This window comes from Panthera pardus, unplaced genomic scaffold (assembly GCF_024362965.1).
Source record: "Panthera pardus isolate Hobbes unplaced genomic scaffold, ASM2436296v1 HiC_scaffold_9, whole genome shotgun sequence".
Classification (NCBI taxonomy): domain Eukaryota; kingdom Metazoa; phylum Chordata; class Mammalia; order Carnivora; family Felidae; genus Panthera; species Panthera pardus.
In genome coordinates, this window is record NW_026527024.1 from 70,388 (window position 1) to 88,173 (window position 17,786).

The window sequence follows — 17,786 nt, forward strand, 5'->3', positions numbered from 1 at the left end:
CAGTAAGCCTGGAGGTGATTTGTTTAAGAAAACATGTGTTGAATTACAAGGAGAGTAAAGAATGCCACCTGCTGGACCGTGAGAGGCTGGACCAAGAGCTGTGCATGGTTCTGTCCCATTTATGGTTTTAAGTCACTCAAATGAAGTCAGGAACCAGATTGATTCAAAGGTAATTTCTGATACACCAACATGCCACCTTGTGCCTTTCTCTTTTCATGCAATCTCTTTTCTCCCTGTAAGGATTCAAGATCTAAAATTACCATTAAGACTAGCTATATTTCCCTTCATTAGTTCTCTTTGAATCCCTTGAAAATTAGATCATAGCACGTTGCCATTTGAAGGGACCTTAAAGATGAGTTCAGTGTTTTCAAACACATTTTGGACACAGAAACTCTGGGAAAGCTATAGATGTGATCCTCATTTCAGACACCAGGAAACTGAGGCCCAAAAGGTGAAAAAGGTAAAGCTATGACGAGAAGTCGCATCTATTGACTCCCAAACCATTCCCTGTAACAGTTAACAAGCTTTCAACTGGAATCAAAATGGCTTAAACAATAGTGGATGTCTCGCGTGAAAAGTGTTGAGCGACTCTGGGAATAATTTAGGGGCTGACCAACATCACCAAAGACCCTGGTTTATCCCACTGTTCTCCCTGTTCTCAGCATTTCTGATTTACAAGATGGTTCCAGCAACATTAGGAACCACAACCTCCACCCAGGATTAAGGGGCATAAAAGGGTTGTCTGTCTCTGATGAGCCAGGAAATGTGGCCCAAAGAGCCTTAAAGAATCTCTTCATATCTTATTAGCCAGGAGGGAATGATATGTCCCATCCTAAGCAGGTTCCTGGCAAGGAGGGTGAAATTGCCGTATGTAACTTAGACAAATCCAGATACACATTCTGGGTCTGGAGGGAGGGGCATCCATAGCTGAAGCTTAAGATTCTATGCAAGTAGAGAGATTCCAGGACAAAATTAGAAAAGGGGGTTGTGGCTGTTTATTGGAGGAAACTTCTCCATGGGTCTCCCCATTAATGGCTTTGTTGGTACCTTTCTAAGGATGTGTGGCTGGCAAATGGTCTCTGAAGGCAGAAGTTTCCTGACCAGGATAAGCTAATGTCTCTCCTCAGGGCAAAAAAAAAAAAAAAAGAGCTAGCTTGCTCGCAGCCCCTTTAAAACAATGAGGTTTCTTAAATTCAGGTTCCTCGGCTATGACATGAGCTCTGCATGTACAGCATCCCTGTGGGCTGCTCCACATGCCCCCATGAAACTTGAGGGACAAGAGAGAACGGGGGGGGGGGGGGGAGGGGGGCTGAAGTGCATACTGCCTGCTGTGCTGTGAGTAATAACATCTTTTGTCTCTGACCCGGGAGTCTTCTGTCTGCTGCCAACACACAGGAAACTACGGGAGACTAAGCTGTTAGTTTATGAATTGGGTGAAATCTCTGACACTTTCCAGTTCTTGCCACTGATAGAAAGACAACCATCAGTTTTTGCTACAGTCGTCTTTCCAGTGAGCTACGCTGGATACATCCCACTCTCAGAAACTTATTTCTGGAAGTAAGAGTACTTCCGGCGTGTAAGAAATTTCTTTTTTTGCCGGCAGAAACAGGGCAACACTGCGGTCTCCAGTGGAGACCCACATTAAATAAGGACAGTGTCATTGGCTCTGGTGTCTTTTATGCCGCCTCCCTTTTATTCGCTCCCTGACTCTCTCTGTAATTATCTCTTTTAAAATGTCAGCTCCTCTCACCCAGAAGAGCAAGAGCAATCAGCCACAAACTGAACTTTAGAAGCTTTTAAAACACACTTGCTGTTTGACTAGGAGATAGATTCGCAAAGGCGTCCCTCAGCCAAGTCAGGGGAGCTGACATTGAATGATTGAGGAAAAGGAGCCCAATCCTTTGCTCTCGCACTGGGCCCACAGCCCCTCGCTCAGGATGCAAGAGAAGGGATGTGGGCTGTACTCAAATTGTGAATATTTCTACATCAGAGCCTGAGTAGAGGCTCCTTAAGGAGGAATCTGCTCCTAGAGGCCGTTGACATTGAGCACCTCTTAGTACACCCAACTGGTGAGAGGACTGGGCTTTGCAGCAGGAGCCTGGAGACCTTTTTCTTTGCTAGAGTGAAGCACTGATGTTAAGGAGACCGTGGTCCAGGGACGCCTGGGTGGCTCAGTCAGTTAAGCGTCCGACTTCGGCTCAGATCATGATCTCAGTTTGTGAGTTCAAGACCCTCGTCGGACTCCATGCTGATAGCATGCAGCCTGCTTCAGATTCCGTGTTTCCCTCTCTCTGCCTCTCCCCCGCTCATACTCTCTCTCTCTCTCTCTCTCAAAAATAAATAAACAGTAAAAAAAGTTCTTTAATTAAAAAAAAAAAAAGAAGACCATGATCCAGCGGAAGCAGAAACAGGGGATCTAGTGTGACAAGTAGAGAAAAAAGTAGAGACATTTCCTAGTTTGCTGTTGATACTCAGGGTTTCTCCAAATGGTGAGAATTTAAAGACCTGGACAAGAATTCATCGTAGCAGGAGGAGAGGAGGAGAGGCAATTAGAGCAGCATTTACCCTTCTAAGTCAAACCTTAGGGTTAAACTCAATTTATCCCTAAATTCTATTTCCCTGATGGCGGTTGATGCCTTTAAAATGAAACCATCTTTCCTACTTAGCTCAGGAACCCATGCATTCTTGCTTCTCTGACAACTTGCATTTAAAAATGCATCTGCTAGGGGCACCTGGGTGGCTCAGTCGGTTGAGTATCCGACTTTGGGTCAGGTCATGATCTCACGGTTTGTGGGTCTGAGCCCCACATCAGGCTCTGCTGACAGCTCAGAGCCTGGAGCCTGCTTCGGATTCTGTGTCTCCCTCTCTCTCTGCCCCACCCTTTCTCACACTCTGTCTCTCTCTCTCTCAAAAACAAATAAACATTAAAAAAAAATAATTAAAAAAATAAAAATGCATCTGCTAAGCCATAGCACTACAAGAACAGAACAGATTGAATCTTAGAACTGAGGCTACTTCCCCACCCGCCCCCGACTATGCCAGAAATACAGGGAAAGATCATTCAGTCCATGAGTCGTGTGATTGTCAATGTGCGTTGGTATTTCCGTAGATACCTTCATGAAGGTCACTGGCTTCCACCAAATCACAGTGACCCCTGGAGGCATGAGCTCCTCATATAGAGGAGATACTTTACCAGGTACGTGTAGATTCACCACAGGTGTTAAAATTAAAGTCCTCCTGCTAATAACATAAAGGATCAAAATTCCTTGGTACAATTAGGTTGATTAAATTGAGCTCTGCATCTAATATCCCTGTGGCTTAATAAAGTTAATGCTGCTTTCAGAGGGGCCTGACCCAGAGGCAGGGAACAGTCGAGGTCCTGAGAGAATCTGGACCACTATGGTTTTTAAATTAGAAGTTTGATTGCTTGTGACACCATCTCAAAATGGTACCAGTCCAAAGAAGCTGAATTTTCCATTAGCCCGGGAAAAAATGACAGATATTTAATTAAACTGCTTAGAGATTAGGCAGAAGCCTTAGTGATAAAGGAGCTGAGTCTCTTTATAAGCAAAGTTGGGAAATGCCACGTCTTTGATGTGGAAAAGAACTCACCAAGCCAAAGGAGCTGGGGACCTGTGTGCCGCCTTGGCCTTTCCATTAAGCTTCCCTTCCTGCCAATTGCAAGAAAAAAATATACATTTGAAAAGCATGTTTTATGAAACGTTAGGTGGTCACTGAGGAAATTGAAACCTAAAATGTGAAGTAAGAAACTACGCACAACCGAAGTTGCCAAAGAAAACCACCCTGATCCATTTGTCTCTTATTGAAAGGTGATTTGTTATGGACCTTGAGCAGATCTATGAAAAAAGAAATGACTTGTGGTCAGTGTTGGAGGGTACGTTATGAGAAGGATCCAGCATTCCAGATTGGAAATGACTAGGCATATGGCAAATGGTTCAGGAAAGGAGTTGTTCTGCAAGAATCTTGAGCTACCTTTTGGACAGCCACAGTGACCCAAAAAGGGCGCCGGTCACCTTTATTGCTTCAAGACTCCTGCCTCCCTAGTTTTCGACAGGAATTGTGATGACTACATTAATGAAATGCAGTTGTGTAAGCTCTCCCAAAACAGTAGCTCTCAACTCTAGCTATATATTAATATTTTCCGACATACTTTTAAAAATACCAGTGCCTATGTCACCAACTGAGCCAGAATCCCTGGGGATGGGGCTGGACATTGGTGTTTCATAAAGCTCTCCAGGAGGGAGTCCCTGCCTTGGGAGCTACTGAAGAGTTGCATTGTGTTTAGTAATCCACAGATCGGGGGCTCTGAAACCTGAGAAGCCCGGGTCTAGGTTCTGGCTCCACTACTACCTAAACATAAGACACTCAGCTCATGCTTGATCTTCTCCAGGTCTGGGTTTGCTTATCTGGAAAGAGTCGACCATGGTAACTTCTTGACAAGCTTTTAAAGATGGAGTAAGAAAATAAATGTATTCCTGGTGCCCAATCCAAGTATATTTCCCTCCCCTTGGAGGAAATATGGTTCATTAATAGTGGATTGATGTTTTCTCTCTCCTTCCTCAAATGATTTTGCCACGAGTTTTTGTAGCAAGTGATGACGGGCTTTGTTTTTCCTCTAGAAATCACTGCTATCTGGTATCTGGGAGGAAAATACTCATGTGCCTTTCGTGCTTTCTGCTCCTTCAGCTGCCACAGAAGTATCCTTTTCATTTGATGTCGGTAACGGGCCAGTGGAGATTGTGGTGAGGTCGCCCTCCCCGCTCAATGATGACCAGTGGCACCGGGTCACCGCGGAGAGGAATGTGAAGCAAGCCAGCTTACAGGTGGATCGGCTGCCACAGCAGGTCCGCAAGGCACCCACCGAAGGTCACACCCGCCTAGAACTCTACAGCCAGCTGTTTGTTGGTGAGTAATAGGAAGGCCTTCATGACTTCCCCCTGTTGGTTTTAATAACCTTCACAATGGAAAAAATAAAGCTGTCTATGGGATGCTTTGATAGAAATCTTCCCAAAAGTAAGAGTCTAGGCTTCTTGTAGACTCTATCAAGACAGAATGGAACAGGAAGATGAATCAGGAGACCTAAATCTGGCTTACTGTCCACTCTCCAGCATTCAAGGTCCTCATCTACAAAATCAGAGGGGTATCTCTGAGGTCTCTGATCTGTGCAATGTTAGGTCTACAGCTTTAGGACTGTCGAAAATTCTTTGATAATTTAGGACGCTTGTAACTATGAGGGCGGAAGGATGGAGGGAGGGAGAAAGAGAAGGAAATGAGCTTCCTAAGTTTAGGTTTGCTCGGAATGATAAGTAGAAATCCATTCCTTTATCTGCGCATCCTGGAGGTTCTAGGCAGAGACAGACGGGAATTTCCCCATACAAAATATCTTTACATGAGAAAGAGATCAACACTCAGGAATTTAAACAGAGCAAAAGTTGAGCATCCTTTGCAAGAAGTCGATCTAACCTCACAGTGTAGTCTTTGCTTTTGACATATTGCAGCTGAAGCTCATGTTCTTTCAGATCAATACCTGTTTCCACAACTAAATATTAAGTTTTCTTTTCCAGAACACTAACGTTTTAAGAAATTAGCTGTTTTTCCTCTGTTGAATGACAAGAGAGCAAATTTGAAGGACTTCCTGGCTATGTGCCACCTTAGACCCCCCCCCCCGAGTTTCTTGGGGTTAATTGATCAAGTCAGTCAACTGTGGCAATCCCAGACCAAGCAAAACCAGACGTGACCTGGTTGCTGTCCATAGGCCTACCACCTGTCACCCTATGCTAGGGCCTCACTGAGGGTCAGCTAATTTTAACAAGGGCCGGAGCCCCACAGTGTCTTTCATAATTGTGCTGAAATGCTTTAAGAACATTGGAAAGTCACAAAAGGAAAGATAAAATTAGATGTCACCTCCTTTGGTACAAGGTGGGTGGACTACAGACGTGTTAACTTAGTCTGTTAGCTCTGGAAGTAAGACTGATTTGTTAACAAGCCATGTCGTCAGGGGCCATGAAAGAGTCATAGATTTCAAAATAAAATACTCCTTGACCCCAATTAAAAGCTAACCCCTTACAAATCCTGCCCTTATGTTATAGTTCTCAAAATTGCACATTACTTTAAAATTATTTTTTATTAATTAAATACCAGGTCCACTGATTCCTGCTGAATATTATGAGCAAAGTCCACTTTATCCATACGTCTTGCCCAGATTACCTGGGACAAGTTTTGTTGTCCTCAATCCTGTCCATCCCAAGCATGCTGGTTAAATTCTACCTGGTTTTCTTCATAATGGGTGGCCTTCACTGACTGAGTTTCTTCTTTTTCTGACCTTGTCCCAACTTTCCATGGATTATAGTTGTCTCTGAAAAGTTTGGAGACAAAATAAAGTTGTAAATGGAAAGAGATAGAGGGGAACATTTATTATGGTCTTGGAAGGAATTTTGATTTCTTGAAAGAACAGCTTATAAGGAGAGAACAGTAGAGGGCTGAGGTCAGAATTCGACAGAACAGTTTAAGAGACAGCCAGAAACACAGCACCTGGGGAAGAAGGCTGAAGGAAAATGGAGGGAACAAGCAAGGAAAAACCAGGAGAGGGGTGTCACTGGAAGAGACAGTCTCATGCCATTCTCTGGGTTTCTTATTGACAAATAACATCCGGTGCCATGCATAAAACAAGGCTAGAAAAACATGCTTTGACTTTAGTAATGTTAAAACCACTGGTGACCTGGAAAAGAAGCTTCAGAACAGTGGGCCGCCATGATGAGTCAGCAGTTGCTTTTCCCTCGACGGAAACGAGGAGGTCCGCATCCTCGTTTCTAATTTCCTGTCATCTCAGAGGCAGGCATGATGCGCATCTCCCAGACACAAGCTATTTTGCACCAGTATGAGAATTACTGTTCTGCAGTAGACGTCCTCCCCAGGGGAGGTGGGGAGAGGAGCTAGTTTCCAGAGAGAACATCAATTCAACAGCTGCGAAATCCTGGAGCCCGTTATCCCTATCCTATTCAGTAGGGATTCGGGAACCCGGAGAGCTATCCTGGGTTCAGTTCTCATTTAGAAACTCTGTCCTGACGGCGTGTCACCACTTTCCCTCTTGAGTCTCCTTTTTCCCTGACTAATAAAGGAGTTGGATTCATTGGTCTCCAGAATGTCCTCCAGCTTCAACCATTTGTGATTACGTGTTTAGAGATGGGTTAAAGCAGCTTCAGTTGCCAAGAGGTCATCCTTCGCGCTGTGTCATGTGGATAACGTGGGCTTTGAATCCCACCTCTGCCACTTACAGGCTGAGGGACGACTGGCAGGTTACTCAGTATTTCCGTGTTAAAAAGAGATACAGGGGCGCCTGGGTGGCTCCATCAGTTAAATACCCAACTCTTAATTTTCGGCTCAGGTCGTGATCTCACGGTTCGAGCCCCACATTGGGGTCCGTGCTCATGGTGTAAAGCCTGTTTGGGATTCTCTTTCTCTCTTTCTCTCTCTTCCCCTCCCTGCTCATTCTCTCTTTCTCTCAAAATAAATAAATAAAAACATTTTTAAAATGATAAAGAGGGATACAGTCCCTACGTCTCAGGGTGGACTGAAACAGTCCAGAATAAGCACTCTTTGGAGGGTGCCTGGCATGAAGTCAGACTCATTAAATATGAGTTATTTCGTATCTTTGCTTTTACCTTTACTCCCTTAGCTTTCTATCTCCGTGTATCCGTGTAACGCTCACCCCCTCCTACAGAACCTGCTTCCAACTGGCTCATTTCTTCTTTCCTAAAGTACTGACCGGATGTGTGTTCACTTTAACCCACATGCCCTGAAGGAAAGTTCCCATGCATACACGCCCCCTGACATTCAAAGTCAGGCTGCAGCTACTCTGCTTACCTGCCTCAGTGACCATACAGCAGCACACAATGACACAGGAATGTTCTCAGTCGACCAAGAAGACAGAAAGCATCCATGTGTAAACATCACATGGGCATCAGCATCACGGCCAAGACACGTGGCCAAGTTGCCCAACAGCTCCTTCCCCATTCTAGAGCAGAGGGGCTTGACTCAACCTAAGGCTAACACAGACCAGAATTCATTCTTGGATTTGCACACAGAGTGGGCTCTAAGGGAAGGCCAGCTTCCTGTCTCCTTTCTCAAAGCAACTGAAGCACAGTGCCCCTCACTCCACATCTAAAATGTAATTAAAAGCTGTCATCGAAAGAGGATTAACACAAGTCTTTAGGCACTAACTCTCATTACTTTAAGAATTATTATCGCGGCTCTGATTCTGCTTTAGTCAAAAAGTAACAAACCAATTTAAACATGAAGAGTGATGTGGGAAGAAAGAAGCATCTGCTGGTATTTGTCCGAAACACGGAGGAAACTTTCTCATGTTGTTGGTCCAGCAGGAACAAGGAGCATATGATGAGCTACTGGGATGGCCCAGCAAAGACACTTAAACCACATGGTGATCTATAGCCTCAACCCAGACCAGGTGTTCAGACCTACATCCTCCATGGCAGCCAAGGGCCATATTTTTCTTAGGAGGTAGAGAATAGCAGGCATGCTCAAAGTCATTATCTAGGTATGACCAGTACTGGGCTGGGCCGAGCCAGAGCGCGCTTTGGCACAGAGACGTGTTGGGAGCCCTGGTGGCTGAAGCAGTGTTGGGGCTGTGAGGGGGCAGGGTATCTGCTGGGACCTCGGCCTGCAGCCGGTGGCCAGCCCGACACCCCATTAGGGAGCTGGAGAATGTGAGCCATAAGGGAGAGCCAGGCAGGCTATTCAAGGCAGGGTGGCTGGTGTAGGGGTTGATTGCCTTAAGCCAGACACAGGCCAACTCATGTAACTGTGCTTAGCAGTAGCTTAAGGAGGAGGGCAGAGTTCGGGAGAGCTGGAGGCTGCTTTGGAAGGCTTAGGAAGATTCAAGCTCCTCAGTGGCTCTTTGAGAATCCTAACTAATGACGAGTGTCCAGGCTCAAGTCGTTCGACTCTGACCTCTTCTGAAATCTCTCTGGCTAAAGAAGGCCTTCCCTTCTGTGTAAGACGTGGCCCAGAAGGAGCTGAGAAACCACGTTCATTCCTTCAGGATCTTTTGTGTTCTGCAGGAAGGCTGCCTGGAGACAGGAGCACACCTTCTCTTCCTCCAGCAGCTTGTCAGGAAACTCCTCCTGAGCTGCCCCTTGAGTTCATGGCTGAGTTGTCCTCCTGACAAATGAGGACAGAGTGCTATGACCATTCTCTGAGCCATGCTGGGCCAGCAGCCCCATAAAACGGCCCAACTTCCCCAAACTTGATGATATAGCTTGTTTGGTCAGCTGCTCCTCAACCTGTCTGGATTCCAGAATCCTGAATGGATCATTCCCCTGCCATCTGAAATTCAGTGCCATTGAGAGAGCAAAGAGAAAAATCAACATTTGTTGTCTGAAAGGGAGAAAAATGGAATTCCGGCCATGAAGTGTACCAAAATCTGTGTATGAATAGAATGGCTCTTTTTGGTATCCAAAAAGTTTAGAATCAAAAATAGACAATCCAGGTAGCAGGAATTAAAACCCAGAAAATATGTTGCTTGTTCCCGTTTTCTGCAAGCCTGCCTCACTAACAACAACATAAACGCTGGCCTACATGTCCTGGGCAACAGACACTTCAAGGCCAAGTGCTCCCTGTGCTTTATTTACCTCTTATAAAGTAAACGCTATTACTAATTTCTGCTTTATTTTCACAGTGAAGAAACTAAAGCTAAAGATTAGTTAACAGCCCAACGTCGTGCAGCTGGTAAGAGACAGAGCTGGGGTCTGATCCCTCAGAGTCTTATTCCAGAGATCCAACCCTCAAGGGTTCATCTTGTCAAAGCAAAAATTACACAGTGACATTAAACAGGCAAGGAAGATTTCACTCAAGGATACTGCAGAGGGGAGAAAGGCCACAACTCAGTCTGGGCTCAACTCTGCTGAAACAGTGGAAGAGGGTTGTTTTTCATGTGTTGTGTTTTAATTGTGGTAAAATACACAATGGCGAGTTTTTAAGAGTAGGATAGAAGAGATGCGAGGCCATCTGTGTTTGCTAACAACTTTACCCAAAGGAAAAGTAAACTTTCTCCTCTCTTCCTGGCAGGAGGTAGTTTTACAACTTGGAGTGAGGGGCCACCCTTCCCCAGGAACTAAGAGATATAGGCAGTAGCTCCCTTGATGTTTACATTTCAAAGAGACTAGAAAGACATTCCTAGGTTGTAAAACTGGCAAAAAGACTTTTGAAAAGATTTACATCTCAAAGGGGAAGAGAAAGAATTCACCATTAGGAGCTTTCTTAAGTAAATGTTTTAAGAAGAGGGAAGTCAGGAGACCAGGGTCAGGAAGAAACAGGTCTCAAGGTGAGTCAAACTGAGGGGAACACTGCCGCCATCTTGGTCAGTCTATACCAACGTTTCTCTTGTAGGGTGATAGTGTGGTCCACCAGGTGGTTTCAGAGTGCCAACCCCAGCTACAGGCTGCAGGCTGCAGGCAGAACTTCCTGTGGTGCAAAAGGGAATCCATCCAGAAAAGACTTGGTGCACCCCAGATGGCAGCGGGGCCCCCATGAGGAAACACTGCTGTCAGTCATGGAGTATAGAGTAGAAGACTAGGAGATCAGGCCTGGCCTGAGTTGGCCCTGGCAAGTATTCTGTGCATTACAGAGTCAAAATGGCAAAGACCAAGGCAGGCAGAGAACCATGGGCAGACACAGACACAAAGCATTTGGAAAAAGATGAGAAGCAGAAGCAATCTTGGTGGGGAATGAGCCGCCTTACTTGAGAGTCTCTGGGATATGAAAATAAGCTGTTGTTTCTTTTTTACTTATTTTGGGAAACCCTTTACAAGGGTTGTCAAAGTCAACACATTGTTCTCTCCAGAACCCACAGAGGTCTAGAAAACGTCCATAACTCTTGTCTTCTTTCCATGATCTCCCAGTGTAACCAAACCCAAGTCTATCTGCCCGATGCAAAGCAAAGTCAACCACTAACAACACATCAAGTCGGCAGCAAGGAGTTTGTTCAAGAGGCAGCCAAAGGAGGAGACAAAAGGACAAGCCTCAGATCCACCTCCCCAAAGTGGGAGGGAACACACTTTTGTAATCCTGGGAGTTGAGGTCACACACATATTGATGAAAAGGGCAGAGTAACTTAGGACCATTCATTAGGAGAGACGTGGCATGTGCACTGAGTGATGTGGGCATAGCAGACATCCCGTATTCACCGTGGGGTGGAGACTTAATATCAGAAGAAAGCAAAATTCAGCCGCAGACTCTGTTGCCTGGTGAACTGGGAAGACCCCAGGCCCTGGGGCCTTGACCCAGCCCATCCCAGAGAGGTCGCCAGAGGTTCTTGGTCATGTCGGGAGAGATAATTCAAGGCCAGACACACAACACAGCAGATGAGCAACATAAGCGGGAAAGTTTATTCAAGTGACTGTCACCTCCCAAGATGTGAGAGAGCCGGTGAGCACAAGAGAGAGAGCTGTGTCCCACGGGACTTGGGTTTCTATCTTTTATTGACAGGTGGCAAGTGGGGAGTGGAATATATATTACTTGGGGTGGGGATTTCTTGGAAGCAGAGTTTTGTGCCTCTTCTTTCCTTATTTGGTCATGGGTTTCTAATCATGGCACCTGCCCTCTTTGGCCTGTGTGGTTTGATCTGGCTTCTTGTGGGGTGCCCCCAGGACAGCCCTCTAACTTTCCCCATAGCTGGCCAAGTCTTCCTTATTGCTGGCCTCCAGGCATCCTGTTAGAACCTAATTGCCTACTTGAACAACATCAGAAGGTTATCTCAAGACAAAGAGAAGGAGCTGCAGGCATGCCCTAAGAACCAGTATAACTGGATGGGGTCTTGGGTTCATCATCTCAGGTAAAGAAAGCAAGGCTTTGCTTGTTCCCAGGCTGGAACCATATCAGCTGACCCTGAGTCCAGGCTGCTGCAGAGGCACCTAGTGGGTTTGTTCGTGGGGACTGAAAAGACATGATAGCTTATGAGGAGGAAACATTTCTGTGAAAAACAAGCTTTAAACTTTCTGCTACTTTCAACTCCATTCACCCTGCAGGGCCCGGTTTCACCAGCAGCGGCCCACCCACCATCCTTCGTGAAATACTTTCTTCTCTTGAAAGTATGGCAGTGTACTCACCCACTTTTCCTTCCACTTTTGCTTGCCATGACTTAGTCTCTCCTGTGAGTCTCTTCCTCTCTGTGACCACTAGATATGGAAGGTTCACAGAACCTTCCTCTCTTTTCCATCCATCCATTTCCCCAGGTGATCTTATCCAGTCCAGTGGCATCCAATACTATCTATGGACCAATGACTCTTAAATTGAAATCTCCAGGCTTCACTTCTCCCAGAAACTCTGCATGCACTTATCCAACCGTCTACTTAGCACCTCAGCTTGGATGTCCAATGGGCATCTCAGAGAAAACCTGACAGGCTCTTGATGCCTACCCCAAACCTGTTCTTCCACCAACCTTCCCATCACAGTAAATGACGTCACCACCTACCCATCTTTGCTTAAGCCCAAAATGTGGAGCTGTCCTTGATTCCTCTCCTTCCGTCATCACTGCCCGGCAGGAGTGAGCCTCATGACTCTACCTGTAGACTGTGCCCGGGGTGTGTCCACTGCTCTCCATTACCACAAGTCCTACCCTAGTCAAAGCCACAGTTGTGTCTTGCTTGAACTGATGCAGGGTGTCTCCTGGCTGGTCTCCACAGTTTTGGTATGTGCCACGGACACATCAAGCTTATTTCTGCTCTAGAGCATTTGTACTGCCTGTTTCCTCTGCCTCAGAATACCTCCCCAGACACTGACGAGGCCAGACCCTTCTTGTTCTTTATGTCTCAGCTTCCGTTACCTTCTCAGAGAGGCCTTCTCTGACCACTCAATCAGAAGTAAGCAGTCACATTCTCCTTAGTGTGATATTTTCATTTCTTTTTGTGTCCTTCCCCTAGACAGTAGGCTCCATGACAACAGAGATCTAGAATAATGTCACAATGGTTGCCCAGTGAGTACTGGCTGAATATACAGTAGAATGAATAAGTGAATGGTATCGTGTTTATTACTTCTCTGCATTAATAGTCATATGGCCATCTTTGGAAATACCTTTTTTCACTGGATACCACAGACTGAAATCAAGCATAACAGAAGCCAAAAAACAAACAAACAAACAGGAGACAGAGAGTCTCAGAATTTTATGAAAGATAGCATCTCAATGCAGCCTAGTCCCTAAATACAGTTTTCAGTCTCCCTCTTTCAAGGTGAGGCCTTATCTGTTTGGCAGTAGCCGAGACGCTAGCTAGGACCCTAATGCAAAGAACTTCAGACCTGACCCTTATAACTGGTCCCCTGCTTCTCCCCCAGACACAGATAGGGAGCAGTATGGCTGGAAACCACAGCCAGCAGGAAAATAATGAAATAAAATGATTTACTAGGTAAAATGGTAGTATAAACATCACTAAATGAAATCAGTAAACTATCTGCAAAGCAAAAGGGCAAATAAAATACAGAGGTCGCTTCCATAGAACTGCCTCCTGCCCCTTCACCCCACCACGGGTGAAGCCACCCACAAGTAAGTCACCCTACGTTTTCCTACCCTCGGGCCTTTAGTGGGCAAAGCCTACCAGCTTTAACAATCCCGGCTCTCTCTTTTAGTTAGAGTTTTAACATATTAAGTAAGTTAGGATACACATTATTTTTACCTCGGTTTCTTACACTCCCAACATAATCAGATTGACAGTGTGCTTTTATCCTCTTTTGAGACCCAACAAGGTAGCCTGTGAACCGCCTGTTTCCACAGGGGCTGGACCACTCTTCTAAGGCAGAGGTCACGCGCGTGGAAGCGTTTAGAGAGATTCGGGACAAACGAATAGAGGCGATCCTGCTGTTTACCTTCTGCGCAAAATAGCTCATGTGTCGCAAACAAGTGTTTCAGGGGCTCTGTGGTCCTCCTCCCCATTTTCTCATGACAACTGATGGGCACGGTCTGATCCAGAGAAGTCATTTTAAAGAATGTTTTTTAATGTTTATTTATTTATTTTGAAAGAAAGAGAGAGAGAGCAGAGGAGGGGCAGAGAGAGAGGGAGAGAGAATCCCAAGCAGGCTCCACGCTGTTAGTGCAGAGCCTGACGTGGGGCTCGAACTCACAAACCGGGAGATCATGACCTGAGCTGAAACCAAGAGTCGGAAGCTACACCACTGAGGCACCCAGCCCCCCCCCCCCCGCAAAAAAAGTTGTTTTAATGCCAAGACACCAACTTTGCAATCAGCATGGAGAATTTTTTTCAACAGATTCACAATTTCACATATACATTTTTTATTCTTTCTATGAGGATCGAACTAGAGATCGTGACCGTAAATGGCAGCTGTCGCACAGAAAAAGATTGTAATCAAAGAAATTAGTATCATGATGCAACTGTTGAGGAGGGGATGAGAACTCACAGCCCCACCACCCCTCTCGCGATTCCCTGAGGAGGTGAAACAACCCCACTTCACTAGCCCAAGTGAGAGGGAGAAAAAGAGAAAGGAGAGAGAAAGAGAGAGGGAGAGCGAGAGCTGTGAGCACAGTTACCCCGTAGATGGCTTATTCTACCCTCCCCTCTCCCATCAACCCTCCTGTCCGGGGTTCTGCCCAGCAGGAACGCATGCGGCCCACCCTCACCTCCCGGTCCTGTCGTCATATCCTGGCGGTATTCCTCGCTCATTTTAATTTCTCTTTGTCACGCTTCATCTTTCTTCCCAATTCCCAGTTCTGTTCTCTCCCCCTTGCTGGCACCCGCTTGAGTGTATTTTATGTGTGGCCTCCCAGCCCCACGCTCTATATACCTGTTCAAAATATATGTATGTTTTGGAAACTTGATAGTATTGCCTTTTGCGTGTCGTGATTTATATAAATGGTATTGTACTACAAATCTCATCTGTTTCTTGCTTTTTCACGCAGCCTTAGGTTTTTAAGATGTATTTGTATAGCTCTGTGAATACTGTGGTACAGTGTTCCATTATGTGTACATCCACACTTTATTTATTCTGTCCCCTAAAGATGGATACCTGAATTCCCCGAACTCTTGGCACCTGCAGCCATTCCGTGAATACGTTTATGCACGTCCCCCTGTTGTTCGAGGGTTTCTTCTGTGCATGCATGTATATGTGTGTGTGTGTGTGCACGTGTGTGTGTGTGTGTGTGTGTGTGTGTGTGCGTGTGCGCATGTCCAGGAGAATTACTGCATTGTAGGGGATCTGCATGCTTACTTTACCAAGTATTGCTTGTCTGATCAGTTTCTGAGTGTAAACTTCAAACCTTATTGGTCGAATTATCCATTTCTGTCCATAGTCTATCATTGGTAGCTCTGTATAATTTGAGGCTGTTTTGCTAGCTAAATGAGTCAGTTCGTGATCTTTTTGATTTATGGCGTCTTCATTCACTATGATGTTTTCCATCTCAGTTTTATCTTTGCTCTTAAAACTACTGCAGTGCCCTCCTCGTTGCTATTAATATTTGCCTAGTGCTTTTGTACAGGTGTTTGTATCCTTTTATTGTATCTCAGATATCATAATGCAGAATCTCTTAAAAATCTAATTTGAGAATCTCTATTCACTTATTGTAACTACTGTTATTTCATAAGGGAAGATTTCTGCCATCTTACCTTGTGTTTTTGATTTACTGTGTTTTGTTTATTTGTTTGCCTGCCCACCCACCCCCATCTACTTTCCATTGATCAAACTGAATATTACTCTACTGACTTGAAAGTTATAGATTCCACTTTCATTCTTCTGGCATCTATTCCTAACTTATTAAGACACATACTTATGCTTTTTTTCCCTGTCATCCACAAAAACAAATCAATATCACTGTTCTGAATAAGACAAAGACCAAGAACACTCTGACCTCCTTCCCCACCTCACTGCCTGCCGTGGTGATATCATTTAGAGTTTTAATTGCAGAATCTTATCAACATACTTATTTTAATTGCATTTACTAGGTTTTTCTTATTTCCCATATCTTATCACCTCTTGGATTCAGTTCCCTTCTTACTCAAGAGCAGTTCGAAGAAAGACTGTATAGGGGGGTGCCTGGGTGGCTCAGTCGTTTGAGTGTCTGACTTCAGCTCAGGTCATGATCTCACAGTTCGTGAGTTGAAGCCCCGTGTCCGGCTCTGTGCTGACAGCTCAGAGCCTGGAGCCTGCTTCAGATTCTCTGTCTCCCTTTCTCTCTGTCCCTCCCCTGCTCATGCTCTCTCTCTCTCTCTCTCTCAAAAATAAATAAACTTTTTTTTTAAGAAGAAAGAGTGCATAGGTGAATCCTTCCAAGACACATGCTTACAAATATCTTTACTGGTGGCCATATTTAAATCAATACTGTCTTTTATCAACAATGTTGCTCTTGAGAAGTTAGATGTAAGCTACATTCTTATTATTGAACTTCTTTCTCTTTTCTTTTAATGTTTCTTCACTTAATGCAGCACTCTCAGCCTTTTGGGGGCCAGTCTGCTAAAGCCTGTTTTCCTCTTCCCAGAAAGATGTTTTATATGAGTAACATAAAATATACTAAATTACGAAAGAAACCAAGCATAGTGAAATTAAGTTATCAAACATCTAAAACAGCAAATTAGTGATACAATAGTAATATTAGTGCTGTAAATAACAAGACCTAGCATCACATCTAATAACTACCTGAAGTTCAAACTCCTCATGAACATAAATGATACTTCAAAAGATCTATAACTCTAATGTAATAGGAACATGTCTATGATTTTCTATCAGCAGTAGTGATGCAGATACCGCTAATCCTGCTGCAATTTTCCCTACAGTCCTAATTGAAGAACATGCTAAATTTTCATTGAGAGGCTACTGAAAATTTTGAACATGGAAGGTGTTTCCCATCCTATTCTCCAGCCTCCTGACTCCCATACACAAATGCCTGGGCTTTGGGGCTCTGGTTAAGAACCACAGCTATAGGCATAGGTGTGGGGTTTTTTCTTATCTACTCTGTTTAGTATTAATATATATCTTATATACTTCTGTTATTAGTATGTCGTATATACTCTGTTTAGTAGGAGCCTCTTCATTCTGTTCTAGAATATTCTGAGTCATTATTTCTTCAAACAGTTCCTTCCCCCCAGTTTCTCTTTTCTTTTGAGGTTATTGGTACACACATGACAACACTTCTGCCCTCCATAGTCCTTAACTTTTTGTTTATTATTTTAACCACTTTATCCTTTCCTGTTGCCTTTGAGGAGGGTTTATTGACCCCATATTTCAACTGCCTAAAATGTTCTTCTGCTCTATCTAGTCTGCTCTCCAATCCCTCCTTAGAAATCTTTATTTATTATTATATTATGGTTTTCTAATTCTCGACATCTCCAACCAATTCTTCTTCATAATGGTTTGTCTTGGCCCCATGTTTCCAGTATCACGGAGGAATCATTATGCTAATCTCGCTGCTCTTTTATGTCAGCACAGTAATTAAGATGACGATTATGTTGGCTCCTGTGTGCCTGCTGTCTTGCATTTCTGTCCCTCCCGATACAGGAGTCCTTCCCTCATAGCGTGGGCTTTCCTCCAAGGCCTTGTCAACATGTGAGCTCATGTCCGTTCCCTTGAGATTACAAAATGCATCCTCCAGTGTTGTCTGCCTGAGGGGAGAAGTTAACACTCAGGCCCTGGGCTGTGCTCCTCAAGGAAAGATGAGCGTGAGGAGAAGATGTTCATCTCGGGATGTGGAAGGGCTAGTTCCCATCCACGTCAACCCCTTCCCGTTCCCACCTCCAGGTGTCTCTCACGTCCCC

At 44.8% G+C, this 17,786-nt stretch overlaps 1 protein-coding gene across 1 annotated transcript in view; it reads left to right on the forward strand.

Moving 5' to 3' along the window:
- The window catches only part of CNTNAP2 (contactin associated protein 2), a 259,111-nt gene that overhangs the window by 27,386 nt on the left and 213,939 nt on the right, over positions 1–17,786 (forward strand). The window contains exon 4 of the mRNA XM_053898623.1: positions 4,708–4,926. Within this exon, the coding sequence (XP_053754598.1) occupies positions 4,708–4,926 (219 nt within the window). The remainder of the gene's footprint in view (positions 1–4,707; positions 4,927–17,786) is intronic.